The sequence below is a fragment of the Vigna radiata genome, chromosome 11 (assembly GCF_000741045.1).
Source record: "Vigna radiata var. radiata cultivar VC1973A chromosome 11, Vradiata_ver6, whole genome shotgun sequence".
NCBI lineage: Eukaryota > Viridiplantae > Streptophyta > Magnoliopsida > Fabales > Fabaceae > Vigna > Vigna radiata.
In genome coordinates, this window is record NC_028361.1 from 9,212,993 (window position 1) to 9,229,126 (window position 16,134).

Consider the following 16,134-nt stretch of genomic DNA (forward strand, 5'->3'; position numbering starts at 1 on the left):
GTGGAACTTCCATCACAGCTCCTCACGTCAAGGTATATACATCTCGAGCATGAGATTAGACATTAATGGGTGGTCTGATAATGGCTCAATAGCGGGTGGAACAATATGTCCAAAAAAATCTCGCTAGGATAGACTCTAACGTGACTATGATACCATGTTAATAAGTGGACTTTAAGCCTAACTCAACCTCACAAAACCGACTTATAAGATGAGGTTTACACCCACTTATATATTATAAATTGATCTTATCTCAAGTTAATGTAAAACTTCCAACACAAACTTTATGTTTTCTTGTCCCAAATAGGAATAAGTTAAGGTTCTTATTTTCTCTCTCTTTCTCTTCTATTCTCCAAAAAATCGTTATTTTGCGTTTCTATTATCTTTCTCTGCACCTAAGTTGTTACCTTATGTTTTGTCTTTCTCGCGGTTGAATTGCAGAGTGATATATGGAAATGGTTCATGAAATCACATGACAAGGACAACCTCCCTTGAAGCCTTCCAATCAATCCAAGCCTTCTTCGGATAAATCCTAGTTCGATAAAAATGTGAGTGTTCTGCTGCTGTATGTTTAATTTTATTTTATTTTATTGTTTTTTTTTTCATTTATAAATACAAACCTTCTTGTGAGTTTTGAAGTCATAGTGTAAGTTTAGTTTTTGTTTCCAATGGTTTAATGGAAATGTGGGCATGCATGGGAAAAAAATAATGGAATTTGAAGAATGCGAAAATTTGAATAACAATACCGTTTTGGGATACCTTTTTTTGTTGCGGGTTTGTTTGCATGTGTAAGTAATGGATAAAAGCAAACTTTTTATTTAGTTGCTTTGTTTATTTTTTTCGCGTGTTTCTATCTTTTCCGGCTAAATATTGTTGTAGGTTTCGTCGAGTCTTGGCGAATCAGAGAATTAATTATTATCACTTGGGATGGTAGGGTTTTTCAATGTTTAAAAAATTGTTGAAGGAAAGGGAAAATGATTAGTAAAGAAAAAGAGTGAATAAGGTGGTGGGAGATGTAGAGGAAGTGGTAGAGGTGGATTCATGAATTTTGGAGAAAGATAGAAGCCCCTACACAAAGGAGAAAAAAGGTTAAGATTTATCAAGCATTTAGATCTTTTGATTTTTTTTTTAATTTTTGTCAATGAATGTTGACAAGGTATATTTTTTATGTTTTTTATTGTGCTTACTTCTTGGCTACTATTTATCAAGATTATTTTTACATGATTTTATTCTACTTTGTCTTTTCTTAAAAGTAAAACATTAAAGGAATCATTGTTATTTAGGAAATAGTTTCTTCTCCGAGGTCTGGTCCAAAATCTACTTCCCAAAGCAAATTTGAAAAGGAAACTTACTTTAGGTAAAGGAAAATTTATGTATCTCGTTTTGTGTGAACTTTTAAATTGTTATTTTGATATGATAAGGTTATATTCGTTGGGGAACTGTTTTCTTTGGAAAAAGGCTTTTATCTGGCATGTTCCAGAATTTCATTATCTTCTTGCATTGATTTCCAATTACTTGGATGTTGCATTAGGAGTTATGATACGAAGGAACATGGTGAAAACCTTGTCAGTTTACGGGTCAAAGTTTGGTGGCCTAAGGATCATGAGTAAGTACTTGACATGTCTTCAAATTTTCATATGTTGTCACTGTAAATTGTTTTAAGAAGCAGCAAGAAAGTGGTTCGTATGGTTTTACAAAGTTAAGGTCACCATTCATATCTCCAGCCTCATGTCAACACTTAATTTCTCTTCTCAAGCAAAGATCCAACTGTTTTCTTGTGTCCCCATCATTAGGGACGTCACTTCCACACGGGTAATCAAGATCGTTAGAACTCTTCTCTCTGGTTTCATTTCTACTCAATTCCTTATATTCTTCCGCTGCTTATGTGACAGTAATGATTGATCGAAGCTGCTTGGAATTTTTCTCACCTGTACGTTTCTCCTCAGTAGCTTCATAATTATTTTCACTACTACAAGAAGATGAACTCCTAGTCCTGTATATATTTTTATAGCTTGTTTACCTTTTTCAGCCTTACTTGATAAATGTCTTATTCTCTTTAGTCCTTTTCAAGTTTGAGTGTATCTAACTTGTATTTGCATTACAAGTTTGACTAATTCATAGCCTGTGTTGTCAGCAAGGACTTATGTGTTCAAGTTGATAGATTTATTTTTTTATTTTATTGAAACTCAATCTGCACTGTACTTTTCAACTGAATGCCCCACTCATTTTAGGCAAAGCTATTGATAAAACTTTCACTGCATGATTAAATGGTTGTTGTTTCTGAATTTCTTTTTTCTTGTGTTCAACCACCCAAGTGCTCTTGTATCCAATGCTCTACTCGTGGTTATATTTTCTGTAGTAAATTGAACTACATATCAGTGTATCTAATTTGTCAAATATACAGGGCTGAATATAATCCAGATCGGTACCTATGGGAAAAGGGATTGACCCTTTGTAGGAAGAACATACCAATGACATGATTTGGAGGCAAGTATGGACATAGTTTTTTTTAGATTCAACTACTATTATCCACTTTTAGAAGTTAATTACAATTTAATGCACATTTTTATAACTAGATATATATTTTTTTTTCTTATAAACCCTATAGCTCAAGAATTCCAGAGGTTATACCTGGCAGTGTAGCCATTTATTGCAGTGTACTCATTATCTACGTTTACCTTTGCCTGAAGATATTTCTCTTCCTTGTGTTATATATTGTCATGGAAACAGGTAAGTCAACTTTTAGGAATACTGTTATCACTATAATATATATTAAGAAAATGTTTTAGGATTGTTTTATTTTTAATTTAACTGAGTCAAAGTCTTTTTCTTATTTTTATAGGATTTAGTTAATTTTTTAATTATGTGTTGGAGTAGTGAATTAAAATTAGGATAAAAGTGTTATTGTGTAGTTACTTTTTCAAATTTTAAATGCTGTAACATTTCTCATTATTTCAAATAATACAGAAGTATTTAGCTTCAAGCATGCTATTATTTTGCTTATAAAAACCAACAATTGGTATCAAGAGTCTTCTTCTTCATGGACCTATGAGAGAAAAATCTAAAAGCATGGAAGGAGATTCAAGTTTTTCAGCAATAGCACCATTAGTCTTTGATGAGTGCATATTTATGCTCACATTTTATATTTAATTATAAAATTTTAGAGAAAAAGTTGTGCTTAAATGATTGATTTGAATAAGATTTGTGATGATTGGCTTTATTGGGTTTGGAAATTAAAGAGGCTTAAAATGTAATTTTAGTTGCATAAATTATTTTGGATAGTCTAATGTTTGTTAATGCAGCTGGAATTAAAATTTGAATTGCAATTTTGAAAAGAAAGAAAAGGCTAAAGTGCAATTAGAGGAAATTTTTGGACTTCTGTGCAATTTTGAATAAAATAATAAGGGTTGAAATGTAATTTTGGGCAAGTTTAAATCTGTTAGATATTTTAAAAGAAAATTTGGAGAAAATATATCTTAAGATATTTTATTTGATATTGTTAAATAATTACCTTATTTAACTATATCAATAAATATCAATAGATAATATTTGCCAAATCTTTTTGAATCTAGAAAAGATATTATCAAATATTCTCAAAAACCGAATAAATTTGTTGAATATTTGGAAGATATTAGATATAAGATAAAAAATCTTATCAACATGATTTGATAAGATGGGATTATCTAAAGTCAACCAAAGCCATATGGGATTATCTTAAAGAAGAATACGATGGAGATGATCGAATCAAAGGCATGCAGGTGTTGAATCTCATTAGAGACTTTGAATTGCAGAAGATAAAGGAATATGAAACTATCAAGGAGTACTATGAGAGGCTTCTGAACATAAACATTGGTTCTGAATTTAAGGACTCTTGTGTTGTTGAAAAAATTTTGGTTACCATGCTTGAAAGATTTGAAAATATATCGTAACCATGTTAGAAAACACTAAGGATCTGCCCAAGATCACCTTGGCAGAGTTGCTGAATTCCTTGTAGGCAGAAGAACAACGAAGGGCTATAAGAGAAGAAGGCTTTCTTGAGGAAGCCTTGCCTGCTAAACATGAAGACAATTGGAAAAACAAAAAGAGGAACCATCACCCAAATAGGATGCTCTAAGGGAAAGTATCCTCCTTGCAAGCATTGCAATGGGTCATCCTCCATTTAAGTGTTGGAGAAGGTTTGAAGCTAAATGCAACAAGTTCAATCAACTTGGGCATGAAACTGTCATATGCAAGAACCAAACTTAGCAGCAAGAAGAAGATGCTCAAATTACAAATGAAGAAGAAGAAGATCCGCTTTTTGTTGCAACCAATTATTTAACTAATGCTTCAAGATAATCTTGGCTAATTGATAGTGGTTGTACTAACCACATGACCTTTGACAAGGCACTCTTTAGAGATATAAGGCCAACTGATGTCACCAAAGTTAAAATAGGCAATGATGATTATATCTTAGTCAAAGGAAAGGGGACGATTGCAATTACAAGTTGTGCATGCACAAAATTTATTCTAGACGTTTTTTTCATTCCTAAAATTGATCAAAATTTGTTAAGTGTTGGTCAATTGATTGAAAGAGGATTTAGAGTTGTTTTTGAAGACAAAAATTTGTTGATTAAAGACACAGTTGGTCAAAGGTAAAAAATGAAAGGGAAAAGCTTTGCTCTAAATCCATTGGAGGAGCAAGTTGTTTTTTCACTCAAGGAAAATGCGACAGAAATCTGGCACAAGAGGCTTAGACATCCTCATCATATGTTGGGTGCAAAGAGTTTCTCTTGCTTTGCAACAATGGTTGCAACATTTGTTTTGATCCTTCTCAATATGGTTGTGGTTTGCCACGGAGGCAAAAAAAGTTCTTTCATCAGAAAGGTCGATAGGGCTGAGGACATGCTCCTTCACAGTGATGTATTTGTTGCCCCTTCTAGATTAAATGCTCCTCAGCAGGTTCATATAACAATGGGTGACCACGTGGGAAGGACCATGATCATATTATGGGTGACCATGGACGAACCAGAAAACAATTTAGTAAGTTATTGGAGCGAGGACTTGCTATATAAGAAGGGTTTAGTCAAGGGACATCATGTTACCTAAAGACTCTTTAATTACTCCTCTGGTTTTATTCATCACTGCATCCTTAGAGAGTTAGAGTTCAACAAAAAAAATATTATTATGAGATTGGAATGGGTCATACAATAAGGTTATTTTGGTTTATGACCCCTCCTGAAGTTCACCCATATACACCTTTTACATTTGGTCTCGTTGGGGATCTAGGCCAAACTTATGATTCAAACAAGACCCTTGCTCAGTACGAATCAAACCCTCACAAAGGGCAAGTTGTGTTATTTGTGGGAGATCTCTCTTATGCAGATAACATCCAAATCGTGAACATGTTAGATGTGATACCTTGGATTTGGGCTACAAGGAACCACAAAATTGACTTATGCTTTTGAGCTTAGTGAAACGAAACCTTTCAAGCCTTTCTGCCACTGTTACCATGTCCATTACAAGGCATCGGGAAGTACTGAACCCTTTTGGTATTTTGTCAAGATAGCTTTGGCACACATTTTAACATCAAGTTATTCTTTCCAAAGGAAGTATAGAAACATGGATATGTGATTCTTATCTACTACAAAACAGAAGATAGAATTGCATATATTCTTACTAAACCATTGTCTACTTCCACGTTTGAGTTTTTAAGGTCAAGCAAGACTTGGTGTTTACAACTCTTAAAGTAAGAAGGAGTGTTAGAAAAATACTTTAAGATTATTTTATTTTTAATTTAATTGAGTCAAAATTTGTTCCTTATTTTGAGGATTTGGTTAATTTTTTAATTATGTGTTGGAGTAATGGATTAAAAATTAAGATAGAAGTGTTAGTAGATAGTTATTTTTTCAAGTTTTAAATATTACAACGTTCCTCTTTATTTCACAATCAATAATACATAAGTATTTAACTTCAAATGCTATTGTTTTTCTTCTAAAAACCAACAATAACCATGAAGACAATTTTTTAACATTCTTTTTTATAGAATTACACGCTCACTCAATTTTTCTATATTTTTATATGTATGTACATGTACAATGATACAATGGATTTTGTGGATGTAGGGCTGATGCCAATGAGGTTGTTGTTATTCTTCTTCCATCAAATGTTACTGTTTTTGCTCTTGACTTCTCGGGGTCAGGCTTATCTGATAGAGACCAGGTTAGCCTTGGTAGGCATGAAGTAAGTTTACCTATGTATTTATTTCTTTAATTAGTTTCCAAAATTATATGTTTATTGATAGCATTAATTTCTTTTTGGCTAAACATATAGTTTAGTCACTCCCTTTAATGACTATCTTAATGCTTTAAAAGCTTCCAGGTTGCACCGAAGACATTCATTCTTGTTTTATTTGGACATGGTAATGATGACCAATTCATTCATGTGTCTAATAATATTGAAATACTATTGAAGGTATTTGCAACACCCCTTGGAAATAGGAGAGAAATATCTGCAGACCCTAAAGAAGAGAAAAAGGGCCAGAAAAAGAAGAAGAAGAAACTTGAATTGATTTTCATTGTGTTTGTGAACATGAACCACTGGAGAAGAAAAAAGCAGAATACAGGGAGAAGTTGAAAAACTAAATAGTTACAATCCACCGAGAAGCCGAAGAAAAGAGGACATTTATTGAGGTCAAAAAAGGGGAAGATTTCTTGAAGGCATAAAAGACAACTGCAAAGTATAGGGCAATTGGAACATCCACAAAGAAACTCTTTTATATCTCAAGTGAGTAATTGTCTTAGATTAGGAAGTTTAAGTAATAGTTCTAGTTTTTATACTTTTCCTTTATTTGAAAATAATGTTTATATAATATTTGAAAATAATGTTTATATATAATATATATATTTTAAATGTGAAATGCTTGGTATAGTGTTGAATGAAAGCTATTGTAGTGAATGGTTGTGTGTATATATTATAGGTTTGTTCTGTGGTATGTGCAGTGTTAAATGAAATAACTTTTCAAAACTAGCAACATTATTTATGAATTTTTCTGTATATAATTGCATATATGTAATTACATATATGTAATTACATAGAGATTTTTTTGCATGTAATTATATATAGAGTTTTTAGCATGTAATTACATATAGAAAAGTTTATATGTAACATTATTTACAATCATTTTACATATAGATTTTTATCCGTATATAATCCATAGATAAGATTGTATTATTTACAGTTTTAGACTTTATATATGAATTTTATTCGTAGATAATAGAGTTTTTTCTTTTAGTTCTCAAAATAATGTCATGACCTCGTAAGAGGATCGCCTAAAGTGTCATCGAAGTCTTTTGTGATATTTATGTGAAAGAAAAATAAGTCAAAGAGTATTTTAAAAATAAAAAAATTATATGTGCTTAAAAAAACTCTTGAACTGCTTCATCTAAATTTATTTGGTCCTACTGCGTTTATAAGTGATAAACGCGATGGACTGATTGTAGTGACGACTTTATAGATGGCCTTGGGTAAAGTTCTTAATCCATAAGAACGATACTTTTGACACCTTTCATAAATTGTATAAGAAGATTGAAAATGTAAAAGGATGCAAGATTGTTTCAATTAAAAGTGACCTCGCGAATTAGAAAATGAATCTTTTCAAAACTTTGCGAAATATCTGACACAAATTATATATATATATATATATATATATATATATATATATATATATATATATATATATATATTTTTATATTATTTGATTCAGTTGTAAAGTTCAAATATTTTGTTTTATATTGTGTGAGAAAATATAATTTTTAATTTTTAAAAAGAGAGACTGTTTTGGAAAGTGTAGAATTTTGGAAAGTATAGGGTCAAGATAAACTTCAAAAAATAGTACGATAGGTCTATAAGTATCCAAATATTATCCTTTCAATATGTTGTAGCCGTTTGCCCATTCTCGTTTAGAAGACATTTACATGAAATGTTTCCGATATTAAAGTTCGTTTGATTTTATAATTTTGATATTAAATATATATTAAATGTTATTACTTACTTCATTATTTTAAATTTATATTTATAAAATTTGGAGTGAATCTTTTATTTCATTAATGATGACTTAATTATAATTTAATTGGTAGTAATTATATTTTATTTTAATTTTTTTATAATTAGAGTTAATCTTGATTGAACGTTCAATCCTCTCTTGACACTTGGTCTCCAAATACTTTATGTAGACCATGGGTTGTTGTCACATAAATAAAGACAATAATATATTAGAAACTTTTTTATGATGTGTCATTATTTTGTTGGTTCGTATATTTAACACATACCAATCATAGACTACTATATAAATTATTGTAAAAAAATTGTGAAAAAAAGTGGTTAAAAAAATATTTTCCAAAAAAAAAAACACATATAACTTCTTTCTTTTATGTTGCCCATTCATCAGAAAAAAAAGATTTTACATGACATATGTCTTTCTTCTATGTTTAGTTTTCCTGTCCACTTTCTCTTCTAACAAGTAAAAAGTTATATTCTTTCTGCATTTTTTTTTCTTTTACAAAAGTGTTATATTATTATGTTCTTTTTTTAATAAAGAATAGTTAATAATGTTTTGTAGAGTAGTAATAACGGTACTGACATATATGAAAAATTCTCTATATATTATTTATTTTCAATTTTTTCATAAATGAAGTTACCTATTGTAATCCTAAAATTAAGTTTTAATCTTAACAGTTATTTATTTTTAATTGTAATCCGCATACTAGTTATTATTTTTCAGTGGATACATCCATACAGATATTGAAAATGTTTTAAATATATTTTTATATGATTTAATAAAGTAATGGTATATTTAATAATTGGAGCAACAAGAATTTTCATGGAATTATTCCTTAAATTAGTGTAATGCCCAAGAGATACCTGTCTTGAGATGCTTGAGTCACTTTTGTTTGTGGGAGAACGTTCCTCATAACTTTCCTATATCTTGTTTCCAAGAGACATCTTATTTGAAAAAAATTCCTAACAACCATTTGCATGATACACGTGTATAACTACAAAGCCCATAAAATAATTACTACAACAAATTGTAAAATTATAACCGAAATTTTGTTATATTAAATATATTTATTTAGAAGATAAACAATTTGTAAAATTAACTCATAAATATAGAGTTTACTAAATTATGATACCAATATAGATGCAAAGAGTTAATTTTTTTCAAAAGTTAAAAGATGTAAAATTATTTTTAATACTTTTTATTGAATGAATATTTCCATTAATATTGAATGAACACATATTAATAAAAAATGATTTATTTAAGTTTAGGTCAGCTGTATTTTTAATTGACTCTTCTGTTCATGCTCTTACAGAAGCTTGACTGGTGACCGATGATGAGATTTGATGTTGTAAGTTGAAAAATGTAATTTATGAGCCCTGAGCGTACGATTAAAATGTAGAGAACGCCTGTCAATATGACGATTCCTACATAGAAGTGCTTGTACAAGCTTGATTTTTGTAGAACTATTCCAAGCGCAGCACAGAAGGCAATCATCATAGACACTAGGGATAGGGAAAGACACCCAAGCCCTGACATTATCTTGGTGGGCAAATTTTCTAGGAAGTCTCTCGGAGCATGATGCCATGTTTGAACGTCAATGTATATCAATACTGTAATGATAGACGCTAAGAGAGAGATTACATCAGCTACAATAAACACAGTAAACTGTTTTTCCTTTATCAGAATCGGTATTCCAGTGTCTTGATGGAGACCCCCTGGGACAGTGAAGACTGCAGCGAACATCACAGTTATAACAAGACCACTCACAATTGCAAATGTCCCAGCTGTTTCCTTTATCCATTTTTCTCCATCTTTCATCAGCTCCTTGTGCGTTTCAATAAATATCTCTTTAGGCTTCTTACCTTCATCATTTTTGGCTTCTCTACATTTCACATGCACAACTTCCTCCACCGCCTGCACTCATTTCATCCATGTTAATGCATGCATGGACTATATATTGTACTAGAGAGATAGAAAACTAACGAAGATGGATTCACCTGAAACCATTGAACTTCTCTTTGCATTTGCAGAGCAGGATTCAGATTAGACAAAGGTCCTAAATGTGCCGCCAAGTGCAATAGGTTATTGCCAAACATGTCTGTTGTATAGTTAATTATATCCTTATTTTCAGATAGAGTAAGCATGAATTGGAACACATTGTGTTTGCGATGAAGAACCGCATACGAGAATATGTCTCTTCCATGATTGTCCATTGCCAATAAGAGGTCATGGTTAGCCTTCCTCATAGCATTTATGAACTCAACATTTCCATGCTTTGCTGCTTCCAACATGGCATCATACACCAAAGCATCCTGGAGTTGTGAACTATTCAACTTCCGAACATTATCTTTATAATACCTTAATATTTGTAGAAATTCATTCTTGTCTCCAAATACACTCTCTCTATTTTTTGATTTCCGTCCCCATGAATCCATAATTGAGCATTGTGAAACTATGGGAAGGAAAACAAAATTACTCATGGTTTAGTTTTATTAACAAAAAAGATATTTAGAAATTTGATCATTTGAACCAACAAACAATCTCAGAATTAACTAATGAATCTAAATAGTTACCATTAGAGTAATTTTAAATTGATTTTTACATTTTTTTAAGTTGTTTGATTTCGTATTTTTTTTTTAAATTGTATATGTTACTAAATTATTAGTCTTTAAATTCAAAATTGCTTGTTGAAACGCATAGCATCATGTAATAACATAATGATTTAAGTATTTTTATTTTCTTATAAAGTTATCCAATTTTAACTTTATTCCTCATAGAAAAGCATCAGACTTTCATTTTCAAACAGTTAATTATGTTTTTTAGAATATTTTTACGTAGCATTTGTTATCAACATATATAACATGTTTAGTAAAATGGGACCCAACAATAGCAAGTGGCACCTTTTAATGTCCATGATATAGTGTAACAAGGTGTTTTCTTTAAAAACAAATTGTAAATCTTTAAAATAAATATTATTTGTGTAGTTTAAAACAAAATTTAAGATAAAAAATAATTATTTCAGATTTTGAAGAAATTGAGATTAAGAAATATTTTACTAAATTAAAACATAAATTTATTCATTTTATAAAGATTAAACACAGTACATACTAAAAACTACATTTTTAAATAATAACCAATTTTAAAAACAAAAATAATTAATTTAGATACTAATTTATAAACTCAAAATTATTATATCTAAAATAATATTTATGAATAAAAAATTATAATTAATTTATAAATTAAACTATAAATTAATCATTAATATTAGTTATCAAAATTTTGACTAGTGTCCAAATTAGTTTCTAAATGACTAGTAAATAATTTAGACAATAAGACCTAATTTATATCTATGATACTCTCTAAACTTATATATATATATATATATATATATATATATATATATATATATATATATATATATATATATATATATATACACACACGCACACGTACGTTATAAATTGTTTTTAATCAATTAGACACTTATTTCAAAACAGAGAGATACATTGATTATTTAAAATTGATGATTTTAATTTAACTTTCCAAATTAATGCTTTTACACGTCAAGATTCATTTAAATCACTTATAGATGCATGTTTACATATGTATGGATCTTATGTAAATATGTGATAAACGCAACAATCAAAGGACAAATCTATACTTACCCTTCAAATTTCCAAACAATATTGTCCAAATAAATTCGAGTATATTACCTGAAAGAACCATAAGAAGAAGTTTAAGTCAGTCGCATATCTTTTGTGCTTAATAATTAAGCGTTGTTGTCATAAACTATTCTTCAACCATATGTTTCCTTTATCTCGTTTAGGGATTTGTTTTAAGTCTTAATTTATTAATTTCATTCTTCAACTCCACTTTCAATATTTTTTTTTTAAGAATTTTATCAACACATAAAGCAATCTTATATCACCATATCAATTTCTAATAAATCTCTTTTCTGAAATTAATATATTATTTTTATAATATTTTTAACTAATACAAATTTTCATCAAATTTATTTATTTTATCTATGCTTTTCACTCATTTAAGTAATTGAAGATAACACCTTTACCTTTTTTTATTATTATTATTTTCCATCTATTTTGAAAACACGTTTTCTCTACTATAATTTTATTTGAATTTCTCCTTTACAAGTATTTTAGATTATGTATTAAGTATATATTTTAGATTCCGTATTCGAATGCATAAAACTGATCTCATCGTTATTCAATTATAATTTTCACCATTTTTATTTATTGATAAATAATGTTTCATCAGTTATTAAAGAGGTAATTTTTAACCCATCACAGATTGACACATAAATTCGAATGTTGTCAAAAAATGTTGTCTAAATATCATTATCCATTATGAAAAGTAAAAATTATATGGATTGAATGCTTCTTCCAAAAAAAAAAATAAACATAATTGAGTGGCTAATTAATTCAAGAGAAAGCATAGGTAAAAAAGAAGAAAATCTTACCATCTATCTTTATTAAGTCCCAAAAACTGGGATATAAATGTGCAGCTGGCATTCGAGCCAATTGGTGCAAGACGCCTAGGCATTCAATGGGCAGTTCCTCATAATTAAGCAATTTCAAAACTACATCTGCGAGTTCAAACCATGCAACTATTTCAGAATTAACTTCTTTTCTTAAACATGCTATCAACTGCAAACTAATATTCCAAATATATATATATATATATTAGGTAAATCAAAGAAGCATTGAATTGAGGGTTTGGAGTAGAGAATGAAGGAAATAGCATATGGATATACTGTGGTTCATTTGCTTACCTAATATATACGCTTGGATGCATCGTTCCAGCAGCAAAACTCGATTGTCTTTGATGACATGAGAAGGAGTTTTAAGGAAAAGGTAACGAGTCATTCTTTTGCGTCCTGAATTAGCAGCCATAAGAAGAGGGATCTCACCCTCTTTGTTCTCTATACCAAGCACTTCTTCGCCACCTTCCACATTTACCATACTTCTTGCTATATTAACGTTTCCAGTGTAACTAGCAGCAAGAGCAAGTGCAGTATTACCATCCTCATCCTTCATTTCTACTAATTGCTTCTTTCCTAAATACACTAACCCCTCCACAATGATCCTATGTCCTTCTATTGTTGCAACATGAAGAACCGTCCTACCTGAAGGTGAAGCCCAAAATATGGCATTTGGTTGATCCCTCAAGTATGAGCTTGTGCCTTCCCAATCACCGTTTTCCACACACTTGTATAAAGCTTTGTGCTCACCAACGTTGTCGGATACAACACCTATGTGCATCTCATTCACATGAAAGCATAAATAAATATTTTGAGTTACTACTATCTGTAAATATATACTTTATATAAAAATAAAATAAAATTGAAGATGCATCTAAACACTTAGTACCGTGACGAATATGCGGTTGGACTTTAAACTCAGATATGCAAAGTTTAGCCAAGTGATTCCAAGCTATGTGGGCAGTTTGGAAGTGTTTAATTTGATCGAAAATGTTTGGTGCACATGATAGTTGAATGATATGCAGAGCCTCTGCGTCTTTCTGTGCATCAATGGGTGTGGATGCAGAACCACTCTCCACAACATCCCACAGATTTTTCCCTCTCAGATAATTTTTCATTAGAATTTTCCATTCTTGATAATTGTATCTTGTGAGCTCTTCACGAACTATTCCGCGGGATGCAACACCAATGCACTCCATTACGCTGTCTTGCCTTGCATTGCTTCACATCCTTTATGTTTAGGGGAGAAAAGAACATATTCTGTTTGGTGCTGCTTTTAAAGGAAGACAAGAATATCACAGAGTTATCAAAGCCAAAAAAACAAAAAGAGGAAATGTTATTGATCTGAAGTAAAAGTGTGTTACAAAGAAGAGAAGAAGATTTACATATAAAAAAGAAAAAGTTTAATTAAATTTGAAGTATATAACAGATTTTAAAACTTTTAATTGAATTTATATTAAATTTTTGTGATCTATTTAAATTCTAAAAACTCTAAATTTTTTAAATTGAATTCTCATTGTTAGATTATTTTAATGTGGTCATTTTATTCTTAAATTTCATTGTTAATGTGATTATTATCTATCATTTTAGTTTTTATTACATATAATTTCATATTAATTAAGACAATAGTTACATTACTTAGTTACAACAAAATCCAATAGGAAGAAACGCAATTGAAAAATTTTTAATTTTTAAAAATTCAATAAATTATACAAATTTTATAGAAACTTAATTGAAAATTTTTAAATTTAAAATAAATTTAAAACTTAATTAAAAAAAAAAAAAACTCTAAAACTAACATAGGAAAGAGAACATAAAACTAACATAAATACAACTCCAATAAGGGATAAATATTTGGAAAACTTTACACTCATAACTCATCATTTCTATGCTCCTTTTCAATACTTAATAAAAATTTAATATTTATACTCTTTTAATTAATTCATCTTAAATTATTTTTTATTTTAAAATAAAATATATATTTTTAGTGGTTGTTGAATAAAAAATTGGATATCTATGTATCATACCTTAAATATTTACTTTATAAAATAGTCACATAATAGAAATATTATGTTGTTTAAAGGGAAAAAAACAAATATAAAAATTAAAAAAGAAAATGATACGTTGACACTCCTTCAAAGAAATTAAACCAATTCACACTATAATATACTAACATTTTAATCATATTTCTTTCATATTTTAATATAAATTATTAATATATATATATATATATATATATATATTGTTATATTATTTGAATTGGCCCTAAAGTTAACTTTATATTATGTCCAAAAGTATAATTTTTAAAAAGAGAAACACATATAACTTTTTTCTTTCTTCTATGTTTCACGTGTTTAGTTTCCTTTGTCCATTTTTTCCCCTAACAAGTAAAAGTTATATTCTTATTCTTTGCGTGTTTTTTTTTTCTGTTACGAAAGTGCTATCTTATTATGTTCTTTTCTAAATAAAAGAATTGTTAATAATGTTTTATAGAGTAGTATAGTAACGGTACCGATATATATGAAAAATTCTCTATATATAATTTATTTTTCTATTTTTTCATACATGAAGTTACCTATTGTAATCCTAATATTATGTTTTAATCTTAACAGTTATTTATTTTTAGCTGCAATTCGCATACTAGTTATTAGGAGTTCCCAATTTAGAATTTTTTTTGTTCACTGAATACGATCTATAACCATATCAGAAATGTTTTAAATATATTTCCATTATGTTTTAATAAAAGTCATGGTTTATTTAATAATTGGAGCAACAAGAATTTTCTGTTAATTATTCCTTAACATATTAGTGTAATGCACAAGATATACTTATCTTGAGATGCTCGCGTCACTTTTGTTTGAGAGACATTTGGAACAACATTTCCTTAAATTTTCTTTTATCTTGCTTCCAATGCACATCTTATTTGGAAGAAATTTCTAACAACCATTTGCATGATATATGTGTGTGATTACAAAGCCCCATAAAATAATCACTACAACAAATTGTTAAATTTTAACCCAATTTTTTTAAAAAAATCTATTTATTTAGTAAATATTAGAGTTTATTAAATTACGATACTATTAGAGTCTATTTAGATTCAAAGAGTTAATTTTTTTAAAGTTAGAAAGTGTAAAATTATTTCTAATATTTTTAATAAATGAATGTTTGTATTAATATTGAATTATTTAAATTTATACTATGAATTTTTTTGAAATTACAAATAAAATTTTTCGACGAAAAACAACTCATCAATAAATATAAATTACCGACATATTTATTTTATCAGTAATATATAATTTATTTTTCTCGTAGTTTCTAACAAATTGTCGGTAAATTCATTTTTTCTCTTCGTCTTACATAAGCTAAACCAATTTTAGTTATATATTACAATTTTTTCATCTTTGTGAAATGAATAAAAACGGTACATTATTTTTTATCTAATGGTTAAAATTTAAAGATAACAAATTCTATTACTCATAATTTTCTTTCTTCATTGACTTTAAATATAAATTCTCTCATACTCTATTTCATTTATATTAATAAATTTCTTTACATTTGTTTCAATTATCCATACCCATATCTTGCATAACACTTCTTTCTTGAA

General features: G+C 28.9%; 1 protein-coding gene and 1 pseudogene across 1 annotated transcript; one reads left to right on the plus strand and one right to left on the minus strand.

The window, feature by feature from the left end:
• Window positions 1–4,806: 4,806 nt before the first annotated feature.
• On the plus strand, window positions 4,807–6,609 carry LOC106776728 (annotated as a pseudogene).
• A 2,704-nt stretch (window positions 6,610–9,313) lies between these two features.
• On the minus strand, window positions 9,314–13,729 carry LOC106776729. Its single transcript, XM_014664200.1, has 6 exons — window positions 13,420–13,729; window positions 12,822–13,301; window positions 12,510–12,635; window positions 11,698–11,745; window positions 10,030–10,484; window positions 9,314–9,946 (listed from the first exon to the last, which is right to left on the minus strand). Exons 1-6 carry the CDS (start codon window positions 13,727–13,729, stop codon window positions 9,314–9,316), a joined length of 2,052 nt encoding a protein of 683 aa, XP_014519686.1.
• Window positions 13,730–16,134: the final 2,405 nt, after the last annotated feature.

Bases quoted from the DNA above. Each gene is read 5' to 3' on its own strand.
- LOC106776729 (XM_014664200.1), bottom strand. From the start codon at position 13,729: ATGGAGTGCATTGGTGTTGCATCCCGCGGAATAGTTCGTGAAGAGCTC. The intron at 12,636-12,821 runs GTAAGCAAATGA...TTGAACTCGCAG, and splicing joins CATCCAAGCGTATATATTAG to ATGTAGTTTTGAAATTGCTT. The intron at 9,947-10,029 runs GTGAATCCATCT...AAATGAGTGCAG, and splicing joins GAGAAGTTCAATGGTTTCAG to GCGGTGGAGGAAGTTGTGCA.